The sequence below is a fragment of the Budorcas taxicolor genome, chromosome 22 (genome assembly GCF_023091745.1).
Source record: "Budorcas taxicolor isolate Tak-1 chromosome 22, Takin1.1, whole genome shotgun sequence".
NCBI lineage: Eukaryota > Metazoa > Chordata > Mammalia > Artiodactyla > Bovidae > Budorcas > Budorcas taxicolor.
Window position 1 is genome coordinate 58,755,918 of NC_068931.1, and position 27,373 is coordinate 58,783,290.

The 27,373-nt window shown below is 43.7% G+C and overlaps 1 protein-coding gene across 2 annotated transcripts; it reads right to left on the reverse strand.

The window, feature by feature from the left end:
• Positions 1–2,095: 2,095 nt before the first annotated feature.
• Positions 2,096–24,215, reverse strand: LMAN1 (lectin, mannose binding 1). Of its 2 annotated transcripts, none has more exons than XM_052660334.1 (14): positions 23,978–24,215; positions 20,455–20,609; positions 20,264–20,371; positions 19,426–19,487; positions 18,362–18,461; positions 14,519–14,642; positions 12,923–12,981; positions 12,374–12,506; positions 10,669–10,862; positions 10,444–10,514; positions 7,426–7,579; positions 5,516–5,637; positions 5,165–5,225; positions 2,096–3,941 (listed from the first exon to the last, which is right to left on the reverse strand). In XM_052660334.1, exons 1-13 carry the CDS (start codon positions 24,213–24,215, stop codon positions 5,189–5,191), a joined length of 1,557 nt encoding a protein of 518 aa, XP_052516294.1. In that variant the 3' UTR covers positions 2,096–3,941; positions 5,165–5,188. The 2 variants fall into 2 exon arrangements, with proteins under 2 accessions (XP_052516294.1, XP_052516295.1); XM_052660335.1 differs by having other exon boundaries at positions 5,161–5,225.
• Between the last annotated feature and the right edge of the window lie 3,158 nt (positions 24,216–27,373).

A 27,373-nucleotide genomic window follows, 5' to 3' on the forward strand; every position in this document is an offset into this window, starting at 1 on the left:
CTAAAATGTTGCTAAAATGGTCTCAGGTTTTTTTTGTTTTTGTCTCAGTTTTAAAAATTAACAAACATTAAGGGTGAAATAAGAAACTTTTCTTGGTGTTCTTCAATTTAGAATGGACTTTCATACTTAATTCCACTTGCACTTTTAAGATGTGTTGCCTGGGACTTAATACATTCAAGCCATAACCCCTAAATTATTATTTATAATAAACTGCTTTTCATCTCCATTGAGGAGACTTACTCGTAAGGTATTACAAAACTTTATATAAAGGAAAAGCCATAGTCTGTGTTTCTGTCTGTTGTCTCTCCTTACAGGCGTTTTATGTTAAAAGATACTTTTTTATTTCTGAAAGAAAAAGACACTCTCTAAAAGCAAAATAATAAAGATAAAAATCTGTAAGTTATTCTGTTAAATTATTAGATTTATTATAAAATGATTACAACTGCATTTTACTAGGAATTAGGAAATCTGAACAGTGAGGGTCTCAGTTCTGAACTCCAAAGCCAGTCTGTGAAGCCACTTCACCCTGAGCAGTCCTCTGTGTGTGTGTGTGATGGGGGGTAGGGGGTGGGGGGAGTTGCTGGGCATCACAGAAACTCCTGGGTGAGGACCACACCAGGGTGACAAGTGAACACTGCCTGGGACTGTTTATGAAATCAGACCTTTCACTGTCTTCCCATAAGTTAATTCCATTGAAAAGAGCACCATGTCTTTAAAACTTTTTATTCAGTTTATTCCAATGGCCTTTCCACTTGGCCATCCAGTGGAATCTTCCAGAAAGGGAAAATAAACACCCCAGGTGAAAAGGGAAAACTAGCTGTTAACCTTCCAAAGCCTCCTCATTGTTCTTGAATAAAATCCTAAATCTTTACAGTGGCCATGTCCCCAGTGCCCCAACAGTGTCAGCTCCCACCACCCCTCCCTAAGCAGGCTCAGTGACCGAGATTTTGGTTTCCTCTGATTTCTTTCAAAGCTACGTAATTTCATTTCTTTTTAATTAATTTTTTTAAATTGAAGGATAACTGCTTTACAAATTGTGTTGGTTTCTGCCAAACATCAACATGAATCAGTCATACTCAAACCCATCTAGTTTCTTTACCTTTACACTGAAAGTGAAAGCTGCTCAGACATCCGACTGTTTGCGACCCCGTGGACTCCCCATGGGCTTCTCCAGGCCAGAATACTGGAGTGGGTAACCTTTTCCTTCTCCAGGGGATATTCCCAACCCAGGGATCAAACCCAGGTCTCCCACATTGCAGGTGGATTCTCCACCAGCTGAGCTACCAGGAAGCCCTTTTCTGTGTGCTCACAGTAGGAGAAGGGCCCATTACCTTAGTTTCCATTTTCTGAAACCACTTATAAAAGACCACCTTTTACAAGCTGCCAACCCTGAGAGAGTACTATGAGGAAAACGAAGGCCATCTTTAGGAAGTGGCAAAGTCAAGATTTTAAGCCCAGATTTGTCTGACACTAAAGCTCTACTTTCTTTTTTCATAGCACACAGACTCTCAGAATTGGAATTACTTGGTTAAATGTTACTTACCAAAAAAAAGAAAAGATTTAAAAAAAACCTCCCATTAGTAATGACTAAAAGTTCTAGCTTAGCCACACTTTTACCAATGTTTGGTTACTGAAGATGAAAATATCAAATGTATTGTTTTAATTATTTTGTATTTTTCATTACCAGCAAGAATAAGCATTTATCCATAGCAGTTTTAAATTCTCTTTCTATGCCTGCGTGTACTGACTCTGCAGGTGGTGGGCCACCTAGGGCAGAACGCAAAGCACAGGACGCATGAGACACCATCACAGATCAGGGCCTTCTTGGGAAATAACCTACTTGGGCAATAACTTATTATCTGAGACCAATGAAGGAAAAAGTAAGTTTACTAAAATATTTCATAACATACTTGGGCAATAACTTATTATCTGAGACCAATGAAGGAAAAAGTAAGTTTACTAAAATATTTCATAACATACTTGGGAAATAACTTATTATCTGAGACCAATGAAGGAAAAGGTAAATTTACTAAAATATTTCTTTATTTGAATAGGTCAATGTCATCTTTTGAATTCCAGCTAGCATCAAATTAACAATCAGGAAAAAAAAAACACTCGACAAAATGTCACCTAATTGAAATTAACAATGGATAGAAAACCCTTTTAAACTTTAAAAGCATATATTAAACAGGCAACATACAGATCTAAAAAGTTGCAAGTGGTGATTTTACATTAGATCTTATAAATAAAAAAATCCCCAGTATAATCATTTGTTCACTATCTCCCTGCAATGAGCACATGGACAGGAAAAAGATAATCACATCTTAATATTCACAACTGTCATTTACGTTCTTTACAAAGACTGTGTCTCTGCAATGCAGCGGGTCAGGCAATCCCTTATTCAAGTAATTTTTGTTTTCCCCAAGTTATCAAAAAGTACAACTGTCTGAGATAAAATGTCACAAAAACCACAATCAGGAAAAGCAAACGCTTTAGCAGGCAGACTCGAAGATGGGGGTTTCCATGGCTTGACCATGATCTGAAGGTGATTTTCTAAGAGCCATCAACCAAAGTACTGAGAGCCCCAGGCAGCAACCTGGGTTTAGTTTGTAGTTGCTGATAAACCAAGAGTTTCGGTGAAAAGAACGTTGAGTAATACGTTCTAAGTATAAAGAATCAGTCACATTTGCTAATGTTGCTGACAATGAAAATGTTATGCTAGCTCTCAGCTCAGCTATAAAACTACACAAACCTGTGTTTCTTTCACCACCCCTCCCCTCAGTGGTTCTTAAACAGTAGTGCGCTCAGAGTCACCTGCCGAAAATGATTCTCTGCAGCTCCCACCGCTGAGTTTCGATGCAGGTGGTTGGGAATGGTGCTCTGGCATCTGCGTTCTTCACAAGCGCTCCAGGACTCAGAGGGCTCACAGTGTTTCTCACTCTGAGAAACACTGATGTCTCTTTACTACATGACAGAATACCATGCCCTCACAGTAAAGGTTCAGGCCGGATAAAACATTCAAACACTCAGAACACAAAAGGTACATTAAATAAGAGTATTAACCATTATACAATTGCATTTCTTTCTTAAAGTGGCAGAAGCACAAAGATTTACAGTAAAATTGTAAAATCAACTTTGTTTTAATCCAAGGCACCTGTAAAATACTTGCTGGTGTGAGAGAAGTTAAAATTCAATTCTATAAAACAGTACAGAAATCAGAGAATCCTGGCAGTGATTGATTTTCCCACATAGCAAACACTTAAAATGAACTACTTGAAGTCAGTGATTTTGAGGAAAACAAACCAAATTTCCAACAATAACAACTTGTATGAACCGTCTTACTGAGTGATTTTTTTTTAGCAAATTAAATTAGTAAGAAAGAAAGTAAGAAAGATTCACGCGTATGCTCTTTTGTCCTAGCTGTCTTCACTTGCATTAGAAATGACTGGAACAATTCCTCTTGAATTTTAGCCTGGAAAATGTACACTGCATAGATCTAATATTCCTTAAAGTTCAGGCACACGTGGCTCTGGATTTTTATAATACTGGATATTCTGCAGCTTTTCATCTCAAGAGGATTTCCAAGTCTCACAGTCTACAACTGAAACATTCTTCTGAAAGTATTAATTTTTTTTTCATGGAATAAGAGTAAATTCTGTCATGACGATGTCTCTGAAATATGAATTTCAACATGTTAACACTACAAGAAAAAAAAAAGCTGTGGAGCAGTTCTATGTTGAAGTGGTCGTAAGGGTGTGAGTGATCGATAAAATATTCTTGTTCAGCGTCTGGGATAAATGCTTCATAAAAAGCAATGCTAGCGCTGTCTGCATATGCAGTACTGGTGAGCTACTGCTCTAATGCAGACTTCTTCAGAGTCTCTGTATGGGTTTTAGGCAGTCAGTCCAATCAGCAAATAACTCAGAGCAAATTTCTGAAAGCTGTGAAGAATTAAACAGTACTATTTACAAACCAGCACTATTTTCAGTTCTATGGCAAATGAAAGGCATCATTTTAGCTAGCTAGACAAGGGAAAGTAAGAGAGTATTTTGAAGTCTACATCAGCTGTGAAAACTAAATTAAATGTCATTTACAGACATCTTCTATAATACCTAGACTATGTACAGACTACAGCAACTCCCAGCCTGACATTTCAAGGTTACGCTTACTAACACGTGCTTCACAATACCCCTAGTTCTGGCATTAAAACAAAGAAATCAGAAGTAATAACACTATTCTTCAGATTTTGCTTTCAGAAACTTTAACACTGCTTCTGGTCCTGCCTTCTGGATTTCGACTAATACGCAGCATCACAAACGCCAAGCTGCGTGGAGTGATGTCAACCTGAAAGCAGTGGTCGGTGCTGTGCCCTTAAAATGTCCTCAGAACGTGCCATCTGAGGTGAATTCAGAGATACAGACGCAGAGTGAGCTTCGTAATTCTGAGCCGACTCGACTGGAGCACAGACACTCAAGAATATGAGCAACCGTGAAATGAACACCTCTCCAGGCAAAAGACCCATAAAGACCATTATCAGAGGAATGTTCTCACCTAAATGGTTTTCAGGCAAAGAGCAGCTCTTAATTCTCCCCCCAAATTTCCTTTAAAAGTGAAATATATCACTGATGATCAGAAGGGGAAAAAAATGCTTTAATAAACATTCTGAATCCTATTACCCAGATCCTAACACTCAGACAAAATATTTCTTGATTTCAAAGGGAGCTGTATTAGATTTAAGGATTGCAGCACTGAGTCTTGGAGCAGGAAATTCTGACCTCTTAAAAAAAAGACTTTGGTTACAAAATAAACAGGATGGGTAGCTCTCAGACCTCATACTTTGGGGGCAGGAGGGCAAGGGCATTTATGCTAAAGACAGAAGCCTCCAACACTGGAGGCTTACGGGTTACTTTCATATATGCGGGCCCCCCTTTCTGTTTTTTAACCCTCTGAGTTATCAATATTCTGTGCAGTGGCTGTATTCTACTGGCCAGAAATTCACTGAAATGTAAATAGATTTATGTACTATGCACAAATTTACATGTGGTTGTCTTTAAGGTTTATTCTTAAGTCAATGTTTAAACAGTTATTTTATACAAAATAATTTAGACTAAAAAGCAATTTAAATACTTAAATTCCCTCAAAAAGACATTTTGTACATACATACATGATGTACACATGAAAATGGAGGTCAAAAGAATTTTTTGGCAGCTGCTTCTTGCTGAGTCCTAAGGAAAAAGAGAAAAAGCAACCACCTGTGAAGTTCTGTACACTTTACAGTGGAATGAAACAGGACGGCTTAAAATTAAAAATGCCTTTTCAAGTATGAAATACACGAAGATACACATGTCCTCCACATGCAGGCCCACGCGAACCGAAATATTCTGGACACAACGTCCGCTTCGTACGATCCTAATTTTATAGCTAGTCAGAGTTCCATTACAGATAATAGATACCTTTATTGAGTATTTCAAATTAAACAAATACAGAAAAATGTTGGATCAAATTTCAGACTTACCTATACATGATATAACCGATAAACAACACCGTCTGTACCACGACGAATATAACAAAGTGCACTGTAGATAAACATGATGGAAACGGTGGTAGTTCTGGGCATTTCGGCCTTTCATTTGATGGCTATGAGCAAAAAAAAATTCTGTTATAATCAGTCAAACCAGTATTTCGGAAAGGGAAATAAATGTGAAATCTTTATAAAACTCTTGGTATAAACTCAAATACTTTCATTTATTCACCCCATAAACATCTTCTTCATTTTCACAACCAAACTTTCTGAAAGAGCAGGTGATGGGGGAGGCCTCCCCTCTCTTGCCCCCGGTCACTGACCTCCCAGCGTCCGGCTCCTCCCCCATCACAGTGACAGTGAGGTCCCCGTCCCTGGGGGTCACGGAGCCCACCCCGGGACACCCCCGTCATCCCGGCTGCAGTGACTACCCACGGCAGCCCCGCCGCTGTCAGGTGGCTTCTGGTTCAGACAATTGAGCACAGCTGCCCTACACTCAACTGCCCACAGAGAACCATCCTTTCTCAGCGCTCATCCACCCCGACCTCCTAACGTTCAACATCACTGATCAGTTTTTTGGGAAAACTTTTCCCATTTACACGAGTATTCCTTCTATTATAAGCAAGTATCAAAAATTAAAATCCGGGGAAAGATTTCATCAAGGTATCCAGACAAAACAACTTCTAAGATTGGTTGTTCTCAATACGTTCACATCTGAAGGACAAGTGTTACCCACAGCATTAACCTGGCCATTGCAACAAAAGCTGAAGCTGGGGGGAAATAATCTCAGACACAACTTAGGGAGTAGATGACAATGCTTTGGGTGAAGGGAAAACGGTCAGTGAGAAGACTGCTGAACCATGTTTAAAAACTGGAAGGGAAGAGGCAGATGCTGTGAGCACTTGTGGATTTCACAAGGGTTTTCAAATCCAGTCAATAAGAAAAAACGTAAAAGTTCCCGAGGCCCGTTTCCTAATATTGTCTCTTACTCGTGTTAAACTTCGAAAATATGCTGCTGCTGCTGAGTCACTCAGTCGTGTCCAACTCTGTGTGACCCCACAGACGGCAGCCCACCAGGCTTCCCCGTCCCTGGGATTCTCCAGGCAAGAACACTGGAGTGTGTTCTTGCCATTTCCTTCTCCAATGCACGAAAGTGAAAAGTGAAAGTGAAGTCGCTCAGTCGTGTCCGACCCTCAGCGACCCCATGGACTGCAGCCTTCCAGGCTCCTCCATCCATGGGATTTTCCAGGCAAGAGTACTGGAGTGGGCTGCCATTGCCTTCTCCCTATCTTTAATATTTACTGCCTCTCTCCAAAAACATAAGTGGCACTTACGGTAAAAAAAAAAAAAAAGGAAAAACCCTAAAAAAGCAAAGAAAACAAAATAAAACAAAACTGAAAAAAATGAACCAAGTGAAACAAGAAAGTAGCTGGAAAAAGGAAAACTCTTGCCTAAAGAAAGCTGCTGTACGTCAGCCAGTTTCAGATCTGCGCTTCCTAAACAGCCTGGAGAGAAACACAAAATACTCAGTGTCTGTCTGTCTCACCAGCGGGCGTGTCAAGAAACATCTACCATTTTCAAAGCTGTTCAAGGGTATCGTTACTGAAAACCAGAGGCATGTTTTCTAAAAGAGAACCTGTAGAAAGAAAAAAGTCTGAGGTTGTGATGACCCCAGTAACTGGAAATGCAAATTTATCTTTTAAAGAGTTCTATTCAGTAGGCGATGGACGCGTGATGTGGAACACGCAGACATCTGGGTCATGATGGAGTCATTCTACCCCGAATATTAAAAGTGAGCGCTGCATCAGTTTAGAAGTTAAAATATTGTGAGTAGCATGTGTGTCTGTCCTTCCTAAAAGCAGACCGCGATAACTAATTGCAGACGAGCAGAAAGGAGAGCCGACCATGCTCCGCTGCGCTAAGCTGTCGATGTCCCGCCTCACGATGTGCAGGTGCTCCTTGATGTCGTTGAAGTGCTGGGTGGTCTCGTACACGCCCGCCGCCGGCCCAGGGTGCGCCACGCCACTGACCAGTCTGACAGTTTCACTCATGGAGTTCCTGAGACAGAAAGTCCCTTTAGACAGCAGAATCACTAGAAGGATGTCACAGATGTCAAAGGGGTAGATACATTTCTATGCTCAATGCAACAGGACATTAAAAAACAAACAAGTATTTAAAAAGATTGTCTTCAAAATTGGAACATAACTTCTAAAAACTACATTATTATGCCTTCATCTTTTACTAAAGGCTGTCTAAGCACAGAGAATATGAAATAATTTGTGTTAAAACCAATACTATAAATGGAAGTGAAGAGGAACTAAAAGAGCCTCTTGATGAGGGTGAAAGGGGAAAGTGAAAAAGCTCAACATTTAAAAAACGAGACAATGGCATCTGGTCCCACCACTTCATAGAAAGTGAAGGGGGAAAAGCAGAAACAATGACAGACCTTATTTTCTTGGGCTCCTAAATCACTGCAGATGGTGACTGCAAGCATGAAATTAAAAGACGCTTGCTCCTTGGAAGGAAAGCTATGACCAACCTAGGCAGTGTATTAAAAAGGAGAGACATTGCTTTGCCAACAAAGGTGAGCATAGTCAAAGCTACGATTTTTCCAACAGTCATGCACAAATGTTAAGAGTTGGACCAAAAAGAAGGCTGAGCACTGAAGAATTTGAACTGTGGTACTGGAGAAGACTTGAGAGTTTCTTGGACAGAAAGAAGATCAAACTCGTCAATCCTAAAGGAAATCAACCCTGAATAATCACTGGAAGGACTGATGCTGAAGCTGAAGCTCCAATACTTTGGCCACCTGATGTGAAGAGCTGACTCACTGGAAAAGACCCTGATGCTGGGAAAGATTGAAGGCGGGAGGAGAAGGGGACGACAGAGGATGAAATGGTTGGATGGCATCATTGATTCAATGGACATGAGTTTGAGCAAACTGTACATGAGTTTGAAATACTGTAAGACTAGAGGCAAAAGGAGCTTTATATAAACCCATCAGTAAATGTGTTTCTTACAGGGATATGGTTCAATAATTTGAAATCACTTTATATATACTTTGTGCACACACGAAAACTGAACCAATAAGTAAATACATTGTAGACAGTCAGAACCAGATTACTCCTTGTTGGAGAGAGAATGCTCAAGCAAGGAAAGGAGGAAGGCTAAAATCAACCCTGCAGTGTTTGGTTCAGACCAACCAAAATCCAAAGTATCTGGATAATCTCGTGGTTTCTTAATACAAAAGGGAGTGTAAGGGATACAAATATACTCAAAGTATTTTTCCCCAAATATGTATTTATTAACCACCAAGGGAAACTGGGAAGAAATTATAATATCCAAATGATCACAGCCAACATCACCAGTAGTAAGACATATCAACATCATGAACGTGAGGCACGGCTGGATTCTTGTTAAAAGTGCAGAACTTCCATCCGATCATGAGGAAGTGTCAGACAAACCCAAACTGAGGAACCAAACGGACCAATGAACTGAACAATGCTCCTGAAAACTGCCACGGCCATAAAAGACAAGGAGAGACGGACTGTTTCAGGCTGCAGGGGTCAAGAGAGAAATAACTAAATGCAATGTGCAGCCTGGACAGGATCTTCGAACGAAAAAGGCATCGGTAGAAAACTGGTGAAATCTGAGTAGGCGCCTTAGTTCAGTTAGTAGTACGGAACCAATGTCAACCTCTTTGTTCTGACCATTGTACTGCGGCTACACAACATGGTAACATCAGGAAGTTAAGTGATGGATACACGGGCTCTATATGATGGATGGATGTCCTTTATTTTCCACAATGTCTAAAATTAGATCAAAACATTTAAAAAAATGCTATACTGATCTGGTTTCTATTTCTAAAATAATTTATTCATTTAGCATCGTACATGTTTTAATCATGAGTTCAAAAAACTTGAAGATTTTTCAAAACTACCAAACAGTACAACTGAAAGAAATACACATTTGCAGTTGGCTTTAATCTCTCAGTGTTAAATGCTATCACCCTCTGCTTAACCTCATTCAGCTGAATTTTCCAGTCCCGAAGAGCTCGCCTTAACACTCTAGTTTGCCAAGGGTTGTACTACAGGTTGCGACAGTTCTCTAACGTGTTAGCTTACGACACGTGGCATGCTGGCTGTTTTTCCGCTTCAGGCATTGAGTGCTGTTAATCATCTGCTAAGTGAATCCTTTTAAAAACCCTATCACTCAGTGTTACCAGCACACAGTCTCTCTCACAGTTCAATACAGAATGAAAAAGAGGCACTCATACGTGACACACTTCCTTCAGAATGGCTTCATTCCGGCACAAAGAAGTCCCTGCCTCCGGTGCGCTTGTCTCACAGCCCTGACACTGCGCTTGCCTATTCCTCTAGTTATTTTCCACAGCGCTGTTATGCATTTACCTGTATTCTTTTTATATTTTGTTGTTTAGTTGCTAAATCCTGTCCGCCTCTTTTGTGACCCCCAAGGACTGTAGCCCGCTAGGCTCCTCCGCCTGTGGGATTCTCCAGGCAAGAACACTGGAGTGGGCTGCCATGCCCTCCTCCAGGGGATCTTCCCGACCCAGGGATCGAACCTGTGTCTCCTGCACTGGCAGGCAGATTCTTTACCACTGAGCCACCTGGGACGTGCTTCTGTATTTTACAAATGCTGTCAAACAACGGTGACTCACATTGTTTTCCCCCCTTAAAAACGCTAAAGCTTTCTCTTCTAGCTGGGAACAATAAAAAAACTTGGACTTGTTTGCTAAATATGAAAAGTCCCTATCCTACATTCCCCTATTTAGAAATAACCCAGAACATGATTCTTACCCATGGAGGAATCTCACAGCAGTGACATGCCTACATGTCTAGAGGAGCCATGAGCTTAGGATAAAGGTGTCACGTAGCACCCAGACGGGACTTTTGTGTACTTACTTCATTTCGTTTACTTGTCTCAAAATCTCATGCTGAGTGTTCACAACAGTATCCAGTTCTTGTTGAAAGGTCTGGAGGAAAAACAAAAGATGACCAGCCAGCCCGAGAGTCCCCACTCCGTAGAGCACATGCCTAACACCCAGACATCGCCCCTGCTTCCTTCCCTGCCGCTCTGCCACCCCACCTTCCCTGACTGAGGCACACCCACGGGCCTCGCAAGCTCACCTGCCCCTGCTGTCCTGGGGCTCCGGCTCCTCTCTTGGAGAGCTCCTCTGTCAGGGAGGAGACATATCTTCTCTGCTCATCGAGAATCATATCTAACTGTCGGTTCAGCTGCTTGATTTCAAGGTGAATACGATTCTGTCCTTCAAAGACCTGTCTCAGCTCACGGTCTCCCACGCTCTCAAATATCTCATCCGCTGAAAAGGTGACCACAGATCAAAAGGCATTATTAGACTCACCCACACATAAGTGGTTTTCAAATTACTGTAAGTGACCAAAGTACCACCCGCCACTAAACGAAGAACGTCACCAACACAGTGTTACGATCCTTCTTCCAGTTACAAACGTGCGTGCAACAGATTCGACCGTGATTCAATTACTAATCGTTTTCGTCATCTCTGACGGCTGAGTATTTATCACTTAGGTCTGAATTTTTTCATCTAAAAATTATTTTCTCTTTTAAATAGACCGTGTGATTCTATTTACAGAACGAATCTATTTTCAGGCTGGCAGAACGAATCTAATTCTTTAATAGGAATCAGCATAGTGGCTGTCTCTGTGGGAAGGGGCTGACTTGATCTGGGGCAATAAAAATATTCTACACATTCATCTGAGTGACAGTTAAAATTTGTCAAAATTTATCAAACTATTCTCTTAAAATCTGTGCATTTTACTCACATAAAAGACTAAGAAACAGAGCTGAAAGCAGGTTTAATTTTCCTCTTATTTATGACCACACTGAATTCAGAGAACTTCATTCAAACACTTACTACAGTACGCTTCAGGATATACTTACAAATCATATGTGATGTTTAAAACAAACCCAAGGAAAAAATAAAATTTATTTTTCATTTTCTCTTCATTAAATCTGAGTAACACTGTCAATCATTTAGATTAACACACCACTTAGTTCAAAAGCTGGCCCCAGGCTTCATCAAGTGTGCGTGCTTGGTCACTAAGCCATGTTCGACTCTTTCTGACCCCGTGAACTGCAGCCCACCAAGCTCCTTTGTCGATAGGATTTACCAGGCAAGAATACTGGAGTGGGTTGCCATTTCCTGCTCCAGGGGATCTGCCCCACCCAGGGATCACACTCCTGCACTGTGGGCAGATTCTTTACCGCTGAGCCCCCAGGGAAGCCCTTATTACATACAGCCTTGATCATCTCTGCTGATGGGGACCTGAGATCATAAAAGTTAGCAGATCATAGAGTCATTCTACTTGGCCTTATCTTGTTCGTGCCATGGGCCCAGGTAAGTGCTCAGTCACACTAGCTTAGACTAATATTTCAAAATTTTCAACCTTTAATGTCCCAGAATTCTGTCTGAGTAATAAGAGGAGATAATCACTTCATTACTCTGCCAAGTCTCGACAGTTTTCAAGTACTAGGTTTGTTATCAAATAAGGTAAGTGTGTGCCACTAGAAAGGAAAGAACCCAACCCTGGGCAATTCCATTCAACAAGCATGAATGAGTCTCAACTACAACGCCAGCGCGGCTGCCGCCTGCCCGCTTCTCTAAGCGACACTCTTCCGGGTAAAAGCACCGACCTCCAGCCCTTCAGAGACTGAAGACTGGTTTAAACATCATTTCCAGGAAGCACTTGGAGTGTGACAGATAAGTGAGCAAAGGTAAGACGAGCGACACACTGGGGACTCAGAAGGGCCGCGACCGTCGCTGCAGCGGAGGACGGCCCGGCTCCGACTTACTCGGGTGCCCTTGAAGGTCGGGGTGGTCCTTCTGGAATTCCTCTTTTTTTTTGTCCAGCTCTTGTTGAAAGTGCTCAAATTCCTCCTGGTACTTTTCTTTCTCTTTTTCAGAAATGTCTTTATCGACTGTAGGCTTGTTTGGAGTTTAAGAATAGATCATTAAAAAAAAAAAAATTAAAAAGTAAGAAAGTAATAAGCCTCGATATATGTTCCTTTTTTCATATTAACTATTCCACCACTAGCTGAAAGGTCAATTTACTCTTGCTATTAATATTATGACAAAAAAATAATACTAGCCACTACCATTTACTGAATGCTTGCCAGAAGTGCGCTGCCTTTAATGCTTACAACGTCAATGTGGCCAACCCAAGCGTCTCAGTTTTACTAGTGAAGGAACGGTGCGTATGGACGTTAAACAACTTATACAGGTCGTAACAGCAATCATTAGGAGACAAGATCTGAACCTGACTTAATCTTCTCAAGTTTTCAGCTATGAGGCAACACCAGTAAATTACAAATAAGCTTTCTGAGAAAAATAAGTATACTCACTGGCTCTTTCCCAGGCTCAGTCAATTGGAAAGTCAGAAAAGAAAGAACATCATGGTCGTCTACAAATTAAAGAAAAAAAAAAACTGAAAAAGTTCCATAGTTGATCATTTTTACGGTTGTGAATTTATAGCCATCTGACTTTAGAATAGCGAAAATTAGCTCTAATTTCATAAAGGCAATGGTGCTCTGTGAACTTTGCGACAAAAGTTCATCTGAAAGATTTATATTAGAACTAAGCAAGAATTTACTTTCTTAAATCCTAAACTAGAACATTTCGCTGTGTTTAATGTGTTATGGATGTTTAATAACTGATAGAGGGAAGACCAAACAAACGAAGTGTCAAAACAAGCGCAAACTCCTCCTCCCGGCACCGAGGTCCTCCTTTATTTTTCCACAAATCTCCTTCATGGACTGTGTCCCAGTCACATGAGACAGAAGCCTGTCCTTCAGGTATTTCCTGCTCCCATCTGTTTCTGAACCTTTCTTACACACTCACCACCCCTAGCCTTACTTTCCTGCTTTAAACACGACACCGCTCTGTCCTGGCTTACTGGGAGTCCCGATTTACCCATGTTGTCCTGGTGTTACTAACAGCATCTCCTTTCACTACCAAAGCTATCTATTATCTCAATTAGATAGTACAACTACTCTTCCGTACCTCTTTTGTGTTTGTTTCCTTCGTACAGCAGATACTAGCAATTTTATTTCACCTGAAATCGTCCATTTCTAGCTGGCTGAGCTGAAAACAGCCAAGAGATCAAACTTCTTAACGTGGAACTACCATACTCATCCTGGCTAGTATCACACCCACAAACGAGACATGAACCTCAACTGCGGGAATCTCTGCTTTCTGCTACTTTTACGGCGATCTAGATACACAGCCAAGGTACAGAGACCACTGAAGCACCACAGCGCGGGTCGGGCGACACGAGAAGTCACGCAGCGATAACAGAGCACTGGACCCAAGGGACAGACATCCAGACCAACTCCTGCCTGGTCTGATTTACTGGCCACGTGATCTTTAGAAAGCCCTTTAATCCAAGATTTGGCAAAGCCACCTAAAAATAGAGTAAATATGATCTATCCTCTCTGTCCCCCTCCCGGTGCTGTTGAAATGAAAAATTCACATACTTGGAAATAATAAGACTGTTATACAGTACAAACACAAGATGCTATTAACATCTAACAATAAGTTCATTTATCACCACATATGAAAAAGATATGGTAAGCACATCTTCAGAGTTCAGTCCCCAGTAATATTTCCTCAGGCTACCAAATTGATTTAAATGTGCTGTGACAACTCTCAGAGTCCTAAAACACTCGGCGATCTATCTTTTAAACACGTCTCCTTCACTATAAAATACCGCACCCAGACTGGTACTCTGATGGACATCATCGTGTGCAGCCCCCAGCCAACTGCAAGCCTACAGAATGAGCAGCCCCAAGAGAACAAAGGCCTGGCCCGACCGATCATGGGAAGGTTGTAACTTGTCTCAAAAGGTTAAAAGTAAACAAAGCTACCCATTTCCAAACTACAGGATTCCTAGTAAGAATCAGTTCACAACCTCTGAATGTTAGAAGACGGCGAGGTTTTACCTGCAAGACCTCCAGTGGCAGCAGATATTCCGAAATGCCCCTGGGCGGGGATTATCATATTTTCCACTTTGGCGCAAAATTCATAATCATTTTTATCTGGTGTGAAGCCGTTATTGATCATTACCTAGAAAGACACACTGCAGGTTAGAGCTTTTTACAAAGACCTTGCAAAATGAATTTCACGCAGTCGGTTTAGGACGATTTGATCTTTGTACCTGGTCTAATAACTGTCAAAGGGCCACCAGCTTCAAATCGTAATGTTGCACACCTTACACTTATACAGTGTTGCATGTAAATTACATTTCAATAAAATTGGAAGAAAAAATAAGCACTAGAGGATAAAAAAAACACTTAAAGAGTTTCAGAGAGACAGGTCCTTAGGGAGAGAAATCTTGAACGAGCAGAAGGAGCATGCCCCTGCCAGGTAGAGGACGGGGGCGTATCACAGCAAGCAACAGCAGACAAGGGCTGGGACCGCCGAGCCACAGCCGGCGTCCCGCCAAGGCTCTCTAAAATGGTTCCTTCAGAACGCGGGCTCTACAGACATTCACAGACGCTAGGTGGAAAGAGCACCCACGGTCCAGTAAGCCTAAAGAATGAGTGGCTTAACAGAGGCTTCTTTATTCCAGGACTTCCTAGAATCTTGACTCTGAATACAATCTGTGCTTGTATGCACAGTCCTACCAACCTTATCTGACTATGGAACTCTGTTGTGGGTACATGTTGCAGGATTATTATTGTTTCGGGAACTGCTGGCAGGGCTGACGGCCTCTCTGTGTGGGGCTGTACAGAGCGCCTCCCTGGGATCTGTGAATTCAAGTGTTGGGTCTGTACTTGCCTTGGCTGGTGTCTGGGCTCCACTACGTTGAGGGTACGCATGACCTAGTGATGTCCCCAGTGAAACTGTACAGTATGTACAATGTATAACAACTCCAGTGGAATGCCAAGTCTAACTTAGTCATAACAGACTGGACACTTGCCTCTATTCTGAGGTCTCCAAATCAGTTTGGAATTTAAGACTGAGCCAGTAAAGTTTCCCAAATGACTGTCTTTTTCTGAATTTACACAAAGGAGTACAAGGCTAGCTCATGATTCAGGGAAAAGAAAAATATAAGCAAGATATCCTTTCCTTATAAGTATTACGTGACCAGATGGATACTGACGGCATCTTTAAAAAAGCAAAGCTCGCAAGGTAGTAGTGACCTTAGTTATCCTAACTGCCTGCTGGGTATGAGTGAGCGAGTGAAGTCGCTCAGTCGTGTCCCACTCTTTTCGACCCCATCAACTCTAGCCTACCAGGCTCCCCCATCCATGGAATTTTCTAGCCAAGAGTACTGGAGTGGGTTGCCATTTCCTTCTCCAGGGGATGTTACCAACCCGGGGATCGAACCTGGGTCTCCCACATTGCAGGCAGATGCTTTACCGTCTGAGCCACCAGGGAATCTCCCGCCTGCTGGGTATTGTCCACCTAAATATTACCTCAAACTCAATTCGTCTACATGGCTCAGACAGTAAAGAATCTGCCTGCAATGCAGGAGACCTGGGGTTTGATCCCCGGGTCGGGAAGATCCCCTGGAGAAGGGAATGGCTACCCACTCCAGTACTCTTGCCCGGAGAATTCCAAGGACAGAGGAACCTGGCAGGCTACAGTCCATGGTGTTGCAAAGAGTCGGACACGACTGAACAAATGACTGACTAACACGTTCACTTTCCTCTTTCATGTTCACTGCAGCATTCTTTACCACAGACTAGATACACAAGCAACCGAAACACTCAACAGACGCATGGGTAAGGGTGTGGTACATATGAATCATGTGAGAATGCTGCTCAGCCACAGAACGAAGTCTTGCCATCTCCAACACCACGGACAGACCTAGAGGGTGCGATGCTAGGTAAACCAGACAAAGACAAGGAGTCTATGATTTCACAGAACAAAACAGAAACAGAATTACAGATACAGAGAACAAACAGGTGGTTGCCAGAGGGGCGGGAACTGGGGGAGGAGAGAAACAGGGCAGGAGATTAAGAGGAAGAACCTCTAGTTGCCAAACAGTCACAGGTGTGAGACACAGAGAGGGGAGACAGCCAGGGTCACGAGGCCCCTGCGTACGGCACCAGGCAACCAGCCCTCCCTCGGCCATCATCGTGAAATGTACAGAAATGGCGAACCATTGCGCTGTATACCAGGAGCTGACACAGTGTTTGTTATAGGTCAATTTTACTCGAAAAACAAACTCACTCATAGTGTTAGACTGATGGAAACCAGAGGCAGGGGGATGGGGCTGGAGAACTGGATGAAGACAGTAAAAAAAAGGATAAACTCCCAGTTACAAGATAAATAAGCACTAAGGATGCGCCGTACAACACGAAAGCACAGTGAGCCCGGCCAGGTGTCACACATCAAAGTGGCTGGAGGAGTGAATACTACCGAGCCTTAGTGTCAAAAACTCTTTTTTGACACTACTATTTTACTGTTTTTAAACACGTGTAGTTTTATCTCAGTTTGGAACTCATGCACGAAATAGGATCTAATACAAAAATTTTAACCTAACAAAAAAATGAACACTCTCAGGCTGAATCTTTTCAAGGAAGACATTTTTTCCTATTGTCTTTCATTTTCTATCTACATGAGATGATGGATGTTCATTGAACTTATTGCACTCATCACTTTGTGGTGTGTGTGAGTCAAATCATGCCGCACACGCCAAACTTCCACGGTGCTGTGTGTCAATCCCATCTCAACGAAACTGGGAGGAAAAAAAGGGAGAAACCGCATGTGAAGGACCAAGTCACACAGATGCGGCCCTCTAAGAGTCAGTCTCAACCTTCCTGCTTCTTGTTTCTCTCACAAACACTGTTAGAAGACCACCGCTGCCTCGGTCATCGTCCTGAACTGGAACCTGCTCACTCCACACTCCGGCTCCTCACAGAATACACTGCACCAGGCGGCTGAGGCTCACTGATGCCAAGCTTCCTGCCTCACCTTCCACAGCTCCTCTCTCCCCCAGCCAGACCAACTACTGGCCTTTCTCCAATCTTCCAACAGTTCTGATGCCCGTTTCCTCGGCCTGGAATCTGCATCCGCATCTGGGAGGCTTCTCCTCCTCCTTCAAGGCACAGCTCCACTCTGAGAAACTGCTGCTGACCTTCACCTCCCTCCTGGCAGGGTTTCAGGAATTCTGACCTCTGGGTCCCAAATGGTATCTGTGTTGTAGTGTTTATCACGCAGCATGGTGTTACATACGGTCGCCTCCATTAGACGCGCTCTTTGGAGACGATGGCCTGTCTCACTCCTGTTCGCACGGCGCACAGCAGCACGCCTAGAACATTCACGACTAAATGCACACCTACTGTCGAGTCTGACAGCACACCACGCGTGACCACACGCGACACGTGAACCGCGCTCTGAAGCCACGTCTGTTCTCACAGAGCAACGCGGATGAGGATGTGAACAGCACCCATTTAAAATGCACTGAGTTTCCATCAGAACGAGGAGCATACTGGAGTATGAAGTACAGAAGAAACACACTAGAGTGCTGTTCACTGGACTGTCTCTAAGAGCATGCTGCTGCTGCTGCTAAGTGACTTCAGTCGTGTCCGACTCTGTGCGACCCCATAGATGGCAGCCCACCAGGCTCCCCTGTCCCTGGGATTCTCCAGGCAAGAACACTGGAGTGGGTTGCCATTTCCTTCTCCAATGCATGAAAGTGAAAAGTGAAAGTGAAGTCACTCAGTCGTGTCCAACCCTCAGCGACCCCATGGACTGCAGCCTTCCAGGCTCCTCCGTCCATGGGATTTTCCAGGCAAGAGTACCGGAGTGGGGTTCCATTGCCCTCTACTTACCGTCAATGTTTTCTGGTAATACGTAATCTTTGCCCGGACAGGATAGGGTTTATTACGAAAGTCCCTCTGGCAACTTGATAAAGCTTGATTAGCACCATCACTATAGCGTGAGGGAAGGAAGACAAGAAATTTAGGAAAGTTTCTTGGTATTTTAAAAACTCACTATTTAAAACAATTAATTTCCAGAAAGATCAAAACCCATATCAAGTTATGACAAAGTTTGGGATATCTGAAACTATCTGTGCAGAAGACACCAAGCGGACACGTGAGTTTCCCTGTGACTCGGGTCAGGAGTCTGGACGAGGAGCCCATGTTAGCGTGGCTGCCGGCAAAGGGACAGTGGTCCTCTTCCTCTGCAGAGTCAGAGTCACATACGGAGCTTTAAAAAAACGCAGACTCTTCAACTCTGCCCTCAATCAGCTGAAGCAGAATCACCAGGGAGAGGCCTTGGACCTCTAGTTTAAATTGCTCAACAGGTGGTCATGATGAATTACCAGAGGTAAACATCACTAAGGCAGGAAAGTAATTTTTCTTGCATTTTATAGATTGGCTGAAAGGTAATTCCCCCACAACCATGTGAAAATTAAAAATGTACATGCCCAATTCACACACATCATAAATACACTAAACTCTCAGAAGCTTTGTAACCCACTGAAAATTCTTTCAATTCAGCAATACCAGGACTGAACAAGGAGGCATAATTTGCTTAGTCATTAGGTTGGTTAGGGCTCCAAACTTTATTTTTTAAAGATCCCTTTGAATAAAGATGAAAAAACATGGCTATTGCATCACTGAGAGCCAGGAATGTTTCATAAATCTTTGCAGGTATTCTACAGTTTCAGGTTAACAACAACACATCTTTATGTTTGAAATCGAGGTGGTCCACAGAAGGAAATTTACAACAAAACCAAAGTAAAAGACGACCTTCCCATTAAGTTACAAAACACACCTCAAGAAAAATAACCTTTTTCATTTAGAAAATGTTCAGATTTGAAACAAAATATTTTATAAGGTTTCCTAAAAGATACTAAAAAACGGAATACTGTAAAAAAAAATACACTTACTTTTGATGGTCATAATGGATTTGTCCATTGTTGCCTATAATCACTATTGCAGGATTATTTTTCTGAAAATAAGGAGAATAGATTTGTTTTAAAGCCTTAAATCAAAGACGTATCGACTGTTCTGGGTGTGCTGTAAGCTCTCTGACACCTCTAAAATCCTAGGATGCCGTGAGCACGGAACTAGTGTGGGATTTAAGGGAACTTAGTAACAGGAGAATTAACTCGGCCCCAGCACCGGAGGAGTTCATTGTTAAAGCTCTCCTTTAAATGGCTGATAATGACCTCTGATAATCAACAAACCAGCAGCAGAAACAATGATCACAGTCTTAGGGCTGCTAAAGCGCACGTTTATGTTTCCAGTTCATAAGTACATTTTGTCCTTAACTGTTTTAGAGAAATCAGGCTGATCAGAGAGACAGTGATTACCATGTATAAAAAGGTATCAGTAAGCGAGCTAACAGTTGCAATGCACACGTTTTCATGAAAAACACTAACAGTCTGAAACACTAGTGGTCTCACTGCCTACATCTAAACTACTCAAGCTGATCCTCAAAACTATTAAGCATAAATAGGGGCCTGGGGAGGTGGGTCCTGAAAAGTTCTCAGACTTAAGGTTCCATTGTTACCTCAAGCTGGAATAAGAAAAATCATGAACTACCATCTTTCCATTTATAAATTCCCAGCTACATAAAGACTCATCATCATCTTGCTTAAAATATAGTTTAGGGAGTCCTCTACTACAAAGCTGACCAAAGTGTCAAATAAATTATATTGCTCACAGACTAACTTTGTTAGCAAATACATGTAAAGCGGGTAACTGTCCTGAAAAAAACCATACCTTTCCATCATTGTCAAAAGAATCAAAAAATATTCCAACACCATTCCACATATCAGCTGATCCAAACACAGGCCCCTCCAAGCCTTGATTCTCCGTATACCAAACTGCCTGTAAATACATAACAGGGAACCTTTAGAGACTAGCGGTATATGCAACTATGTAAATTTTCCAAGGTAAAGAAATGACCATACCAGGCCATCAGCTCCAATGCGACCTCTTCCCGTCACTCGAAACGTCACCTCAAGCTCCCAGTTCTCAAAGGCCGCTTTTGTCTTTGTCCACACTGATCCTCTTTGGCTTTTTAAAGATGGTGCTATTCGGATTTGATCCGAACTTGGAATAGCATCTAGAAGAGCAATCAGGGAAGAAAAGCTTTAAGTTATAATTAGATAAAACTCAATGAATCATCAACAAACTTGTTATATATACCTAAAGAGATCTAACTTTAATTCAGTTGCCTGTATAGTAATTTTGTTAGGGAAAAATTCCATGCTAACAACTTCAACTTTTAAATTTTAGGGGTTTTTAATACGCCTCTATCTTTGAAAAGTGTGATTATCTCTGCAAAAAACAAACAAAACTTAAAGCTGCAACTAACCACTAAAAATTCAAGGGGTAGGAAGGAAGAAATTATAGCTAAAAGGCAAATCAACTATTTGACTCTTACGATAATCTTTTTCAAATAACTCAGAAATGTGTACATTTTCTTTTTTAAAACTTTGGTGTATTGTTTACCAGTGTACAAATGTTAGCAAGCTCAAACAGTGTGAAAAGAACATACCACCAGGAATCAAGAGACCTATTCCTGGTCTCACCTCAGCTGTGTGCCTTTGAGCAAATAATTCCCTTACTCTCTCGGGCTCACCATACATTCACTGTAAAATGAAGGGGCTGGGCTCAATCATTTATACACACCCCAAAAGTTACATGCAAAATTCTGAGCATGTATATTTTGTTCTGCAGAGAGGATCAACCAAATTTCCAGTCAACAGACAGTTCTTGAGCATCAGCAGATTCTCAGAGAGAACAGAGACCCCCAACATGATGGTCTGTACCTCTATCCACTTACTAGCTGTTTGCTCACAGGCAAGTTACTCCATTTCTCTAGCAACTTCTTGGCATGTAAATGCTTATACAAGTGCATATAAATATTTCAATAATGTTAGCTATTCCTATTATTGGACTGTGCTCATTCAGTTGTGTCTCTTGGCGACCCCACGGACTATAGCCCACCAGGCTCCTCTGTCCATGGAATTTTCCAGTCAAGAATACTGGAGTAGGTTGCCATGTTCTACTCCGGGGGATCTTCTCCATTCAGGGATCAATCACATGTCTTTTGCATCTCCTGCACTGGCAGGTGGATTCTTGACCAATGCGTCACCTTATTGGACTAGGTAATTATTAAAGCACCTATCAGTCTAACTCTGGACAACTGGAGTACACCTTCTCGGATATTAACCAGTTCTGACATTCTAACATCCACGCTGGGACATAACCGTACTGTCTCTTTACAGGTAGGAAAGCTGACAGGAAAGACAAGCTGAGACCCTTTAGAAAGTTTAGCCACCATCTGCCACCATCACCTGCAGAACATAAAGGTCTGGACAGTTCTCTCGGAAGCAGCACCGGACAGAGAACCAGAAGAGCCGGATCTGAGTCCTACCCTACCGACACTAGCTATGTAACCTATGCCAAGAATTTTTACACTTCTGAACATTAGGTTTTTCACCTATGAAACAGCCAGCACCTGCCTGACCTACTAGGGATCTAATCAGAGCAAGAAGGTGAAAGAGCTCTGGGAGCTCTAAAGGTTGATGACCTGCTGTTATCATTTTTGCCCTTATGGACTCGAGGATATGTACTGACGGTACAAAAGGACATTCGAGTTAAGAAAAAGAAACACCAGAGATTTGGTCTTAATTTGGGGATGATGTAAGGGGGATTTGTTAAGATAAAACAAATTAAATCTTAACTTTCTCTATTGAAAAAATGTTTCAAATAATGGATCTCAGGGCAAAATCAAAAGGGAAAAATGACCAATGGAGTTAAGGAAAACCGTCAGCTGGTAAAAATTACAGTGATGATGAAAGCAAGAGATACCACAGCGGTGATCCTCAGGGTCAACAGAAAAGCCACCGCTAAAGTTCTGAACTCCTCATTTCAGATTCAGTCTAGCCATACAATTTTCACTCGCCCAGATACGCCGTGTGACATTTCTGTAGCAGAAAAGCTTAGCTGGTTATAGGTTCTGAAAAGAAAGTCAATGTAACTAATTTAAGCAGTTGATTAGCATTCCTAACTGGCTGATGTATGTGGTCTGAGTGCAAGAAAAAGCCAGAAGAACAAGACAATGGAGAAATGCAGAAGTGAAAAACGTCAACACGTTTATCACCACTACTGAAAAACTCAGCATCATTTCAAGAAGAAGAACAAAAATCCGCCACACTTGTGTTTGGGACGCCTGTGCCAGCTCTGTGTTACTAAGACCAAGGCTACCTCAATAAGAAATGCCCAGCAATAGGCTTTTGAGGAGCGGGGATAGAGTAAACGTCTGCGGAGTAACAGAATAATTGCACTCTCCTCCATGTACTTAATGACTTGGTCATTAAGCCTAATTGAAATTTCTACCTTTTAATTACACATTAATTTCGAGGAAATAGCTCTTCCTAAAAGTGTGCTTTGTAAAGCAGCAATTACTTTCTAGAAATGAAACATCTTGTTTCAAGCCCTGGACAATCTAACAGAATGTGTACAAACCTTACATGAATGACTGCTCACTGACACTCAAAGATGGAATTCAAAGCACCAGTGCTTCTCACCCCACAGAAACGCATTTGCCACTTGTTTCAAAGGTTGCATCTGATGGTCGCTGAGCAGTTTACAGACGCAACTGCCACGTTTTAGGCAGCCGTGACACATCAGCACTCCTACAGATAGGTTTTCCCTCACGTATGTAAGCAGGGAGCAAGGCTCTCTTAGCACTGACGGGGCTTAACAGTGCCACATACACAAAATGAATAAAACATTCAGCACAGGTTATTTCAATCACACATTCAAAAAAAAAAGTAAAAATGAAACAGCTGTACACGGTGCTAGTTTTTAGACTCAAGTTCTCAATCAATACCTCGCATCCCCTCTTCTATTAAATGAAGCAACAAGCCTAGCTATAAATGACATCTGTGTTAATACGAAGACCACCGGACGTCCCCGAGAAAGGCAAATGTAAGAGAAGCATGTCCTCTGACACGAAGACTTCGAGATCGCTCTAAAGCCAACACGGGCCATCCCTGCAGCCGTCAGGGGACACCGGACACTCAAGTGGAGCATCAACCGCGGCCGACCCGGAGGGGAGCAGGGGAGGGCCGAGGGGCGGCGGGGGCGCAGGTCCAGGCTGGGGCCGATCAGGGCGGGGGGACAGGGGCGCGGGACGTCTCCCCGGAGCCGCGGCGCTGGGGTGAAACGCGACGCCTCGAAGCGAGCTCAAGTGAGCGCAGGAAGAAACGGAAGAGCCCGAGAGCGAACACAGCGGGCGGAGGGCATCGGAAGGGAGCGCGGGGGCAGGTGGGGAGGGGTGGGCAGGGATGGGAAGGGGCGGGGGACGGGGTGCGGACGAGGGCCCGCGGATCCCGGCTGACCCACGCGCGCGGGGCGCGGAGGGAGCGGAGGGGCCGCGGCCGCCCGCCGCCCTCCCGGCTCACTGCCCGCCGCGCTTACTGCCCGCGTGGGCCCAGAAGGGCACGCTCCCGTCGCTCTGCACCAGGTGCGGCCCCTTGAAGCTGTACTTGTACTCGAAGCGGCGGTGCGGCGGGGCGGACGGGTTGTCCGTGGCGCCCGCCGCCCCGGGGCCGCCTCCCGCGCCGTCGCCGCCCGCGGAACGGCAGACACACAGCAGCAGAGCGCAGAGCAGCGGCCGCACCGCGGCCCGGGGACCCCGCCGCCTGGACCCCGCCATCTTGGACTCTGGGAGACGGCGGCCCGCGCGGGCGGGCGGGGCGGGCGCCGCGGACGGCCAACAGGGCGCTCGCTGATTGGCGGAGCCCCGGGGGCAAGGGTGAGCCCCGCCCCGCCTCCGCGATCCGGGAGGCCGCCGGGCGCCGAGCATCGGTGGGCGGGGCCGCGGGGCGGGGGCGGGGCCACGGGGGGGGGGTGCAGGACCACAGGGAGGGGGCGGGCCCACAGGGAGGGGCGGAGCCGCGGGGAGGGGACAGGACCAGAGGTAAGGTGCAGGTTCGCGGGATGGGGTGGGGCCACGGGGAGGGGGCGGGACCACACCGAAGGGGCGGGACCACGGAAAGGGGCGGGGCCGGGCGGCGAGGTTCGCGCACACGCTTCTGGTCTTCTAGGGCGGGAAAGGGACTCCAGCAGTTTCTTACAGCGTGCCGTGCAGGGTTGGAGGTGCAGACTCGAGGCCTACCTGTGAGTCGCTGCCTTCTGCCGTTTAACATATCTTAGAATTCTGGAGCCCTGACACCTGTGGAACCCACCGCATCAATCCTCCCCTGGCCATACTAACAGCGTTAGTTAGGAGAAAGGCCTTCCTTTTGATGTGATACCAATTGTACAGTTCCTGGTGTTCAGCACGTGAACTTCGCAGAAACAAGTCTTTCCGGCAGCAAGGCATAATCGCGAGTATTACTGGTCCTAACCAACTGAGCTCCACCAGCCCGTGTTAGAGCATTTCAAACCGGCAACCAGCAATCCACGGGCCTGGAGAGACCTAGGATCTTTTGGTTGGTGTTGATTCAGGCTTCAATTTATCACTCATCCTTTACCTTTCTCAAAATCTAATTCCAACAGCTTTCCAAACTTTGAAACCGTAGCAATAATGCATTCAAATAAAACCGAGTGTATGATAGGAGGGATTACGAGCTGCGAAGGGAGGGAGCCATATAAACTGGACATTTGAGATAGTATTGGTCTTTATGAGTCAACAAATAAGTTCTGCATTTTAAAGGGGAACCTTGGGGCTTCCCTGGCGGCTCAGTGGTAACGAATCTGCGAGCAAATGCAGGACACACAGGTTCGATCCCTGCTCTGTGAAGACTGCACATGCTGCAGAAAAACCTAGCCCCTACTTCGGAACTACTGCGCCTGAGCCGGTGCCCGGCGGTCCAGGAGGAAGAGCAGCTGCGATCCAAGCCAGTGCACCACCAGAGAGGCGCCCCTGCTCACCGCAACTAGAGAGAAGCCCCTGCAGCGAGGAAGACCCAGCGCAGTCAAACATAAATACGTAAAAAATAAAGGGGAACCTTCTTTTTCTTATCTCGAAAAAATATTGTCAAAATACTGACGATCATCCAGAGTTTTGTTTTTCATAAATGTGTCTTAATGAATTTTTAAAAAATCTGTGAACAAGCAGTATGATTTTTTTTGTTTTTCTCCATCTAAACAACAGACATTTATTTCTCAGTTGTGGAGGCTGGAAATTCCAAGGTCAAGGTGTGGCTGAGTCTGGTCTGAGAGCACCTGCTTTCTGGTTCATGGAAGGTGAGAATAAGCTGCTGCTGCTGCTAAGTCACTTCAGTTGTGTCTGACTCTGTGTGACCCCATAGATGGCAGCCCACCAGGCTCCCCTGTCCCTGGGATTCTCCAGGCAAGAACACTGGAGTGGGTTTCCATTTTCTTCTCCAATGCATGAAAGTGAAAAGTGAAAGTGAAAGTGCAGTCGTGCCCGACCCTCAGCGACCCCATGGACTGCAGGCTACCAGGCTCCTCCGTGCATGGGATTTTCAGGCAAGAGTACTGGAGTGGGGTGCCATCGCCTTCTCCAGCATTGAGAGCTGCTGTGTATCAGAGACCATTCTGGGGGTAAGCATAGCTGTAGCTGTGTGCAGTGCTCAGTGGTGTCTGACTCTTCATGACCCCATGGACTGAAGCCCACCAGGCTCCTCTCTCCCTAGGATTTTCCAGGCAAGAATATTGGAGTGGGTTGCCGTTTTCTCCTTCAGGGATCTTCCCAACCCAGGGTTCAAACCCGTGTCTCCTATGTCTCCGGCACTGGCAGGCAGATTCTTTACCGTCTGAGCCACCTGGGAATTAACCCAATGTTTTCATTTACTCTGCTCTACCTGTTCCATGCCTAAAAACAGTTCTCTTTTTCAACTTCAATGACTATGTTCCCTGAAATAACATATTGGACATCTTAAAAGCTCTTCTCCTAATTTTCATCAATTATGAATCAGTGATGACAAAGGCTTTGGAGTCAACCAGCTGGGGATGACCACTGGCCTTCCCAGTGCATGGTCTTGGGCAAGATGGTTAGCCTCTCTGAAGCTTGGTTTCCTCATCTAGATAGGGAGATTAATAATAGTACCTCTGCCATTTTCGATTTTATATTTTAGAAAGAATTTAGTACCTTGAACCCGTAAGCTCTCAGTAAACATGACCTATTCTGGTAACACCTTTTCCCTCCTCCACTAACAGCAAAGAGAAGCCTAACTCAGCCCCATCAAATCAGTCTCATCACGGTTGCATTCATCAGGACACACTGTGCATCTCTTCTTCCCAGCTCTTATTTTCTCCTTAAGGTAAGAAAATGCACCCAAGTGCAGTCAGATTTGAACAGTGAACACTGAAGAACTGGTGACTTCATAGTATCATAAACTGCCTGACGTCTTTTAGGTACGTAGCAAGACAGTGTATGAATAGCCTCTGGATCATGCCACAGATTTGAAAAGAGCAGAGCCAATATGACTAATTTGGTTTATTTTAATTGCATTACAAATGCTATAGTAGTTAGTGCTAAAGAATTCGCCAATTCTTGATATAATCAAAATTGCAATTTAATTTCTTCATAGTTACCTTCACGCTAACGAATAAAATATAGGTAAGAACTGTTCCGGATGCAGTTTAGGTTAGGACAGTTAAGGGAGAATGATGCTGTGTTTGGCACAGGATATGTTGACATCAGTTGTCTGTGTATTACTATGTCAAGTTTGGTTCAGGTATCCATAACCTATCAAATATTATTTGTCTTAAGCAGTCAATATATGTGAAGATACTTTTCTTGGTCCTGTGACATTTGAATAAACTAACTGACCCCTTTCCAACTTCTAAAATATACTTTTAAATCTGGAATTTTACCCAAATGTGAGATTTTTAAAAATGTAC

What these genes read in the sequence shown, in the direction of transcription:
- LMAN1 (XM_052660334.1), bottom strand. Translation starts at nt 24,215, where the DNA reads ATGGCGGGGTCCAGGCGGCGGGGTCCCCGGGCCGCGGTGCGGCCGCTG. An exon ending in CTGAGCCTGGGAAAGAGCCA is followed by an intron (nt 12,507 to 12,922) that starts GTGAGTATACTT and finishes ACTCCAAACAAG; the next exon opens with CCTACAGTCGATAAAGACAT. An exon ending in CGACCTTCAAGGGCACCCGA is followed by an intron (nt 10,863 to 12,373) that starts GTAAGTCGGAGC and finishes TCACCTTTTCAG; the next exon opens with CGGATGAGATATTTGAGAGC.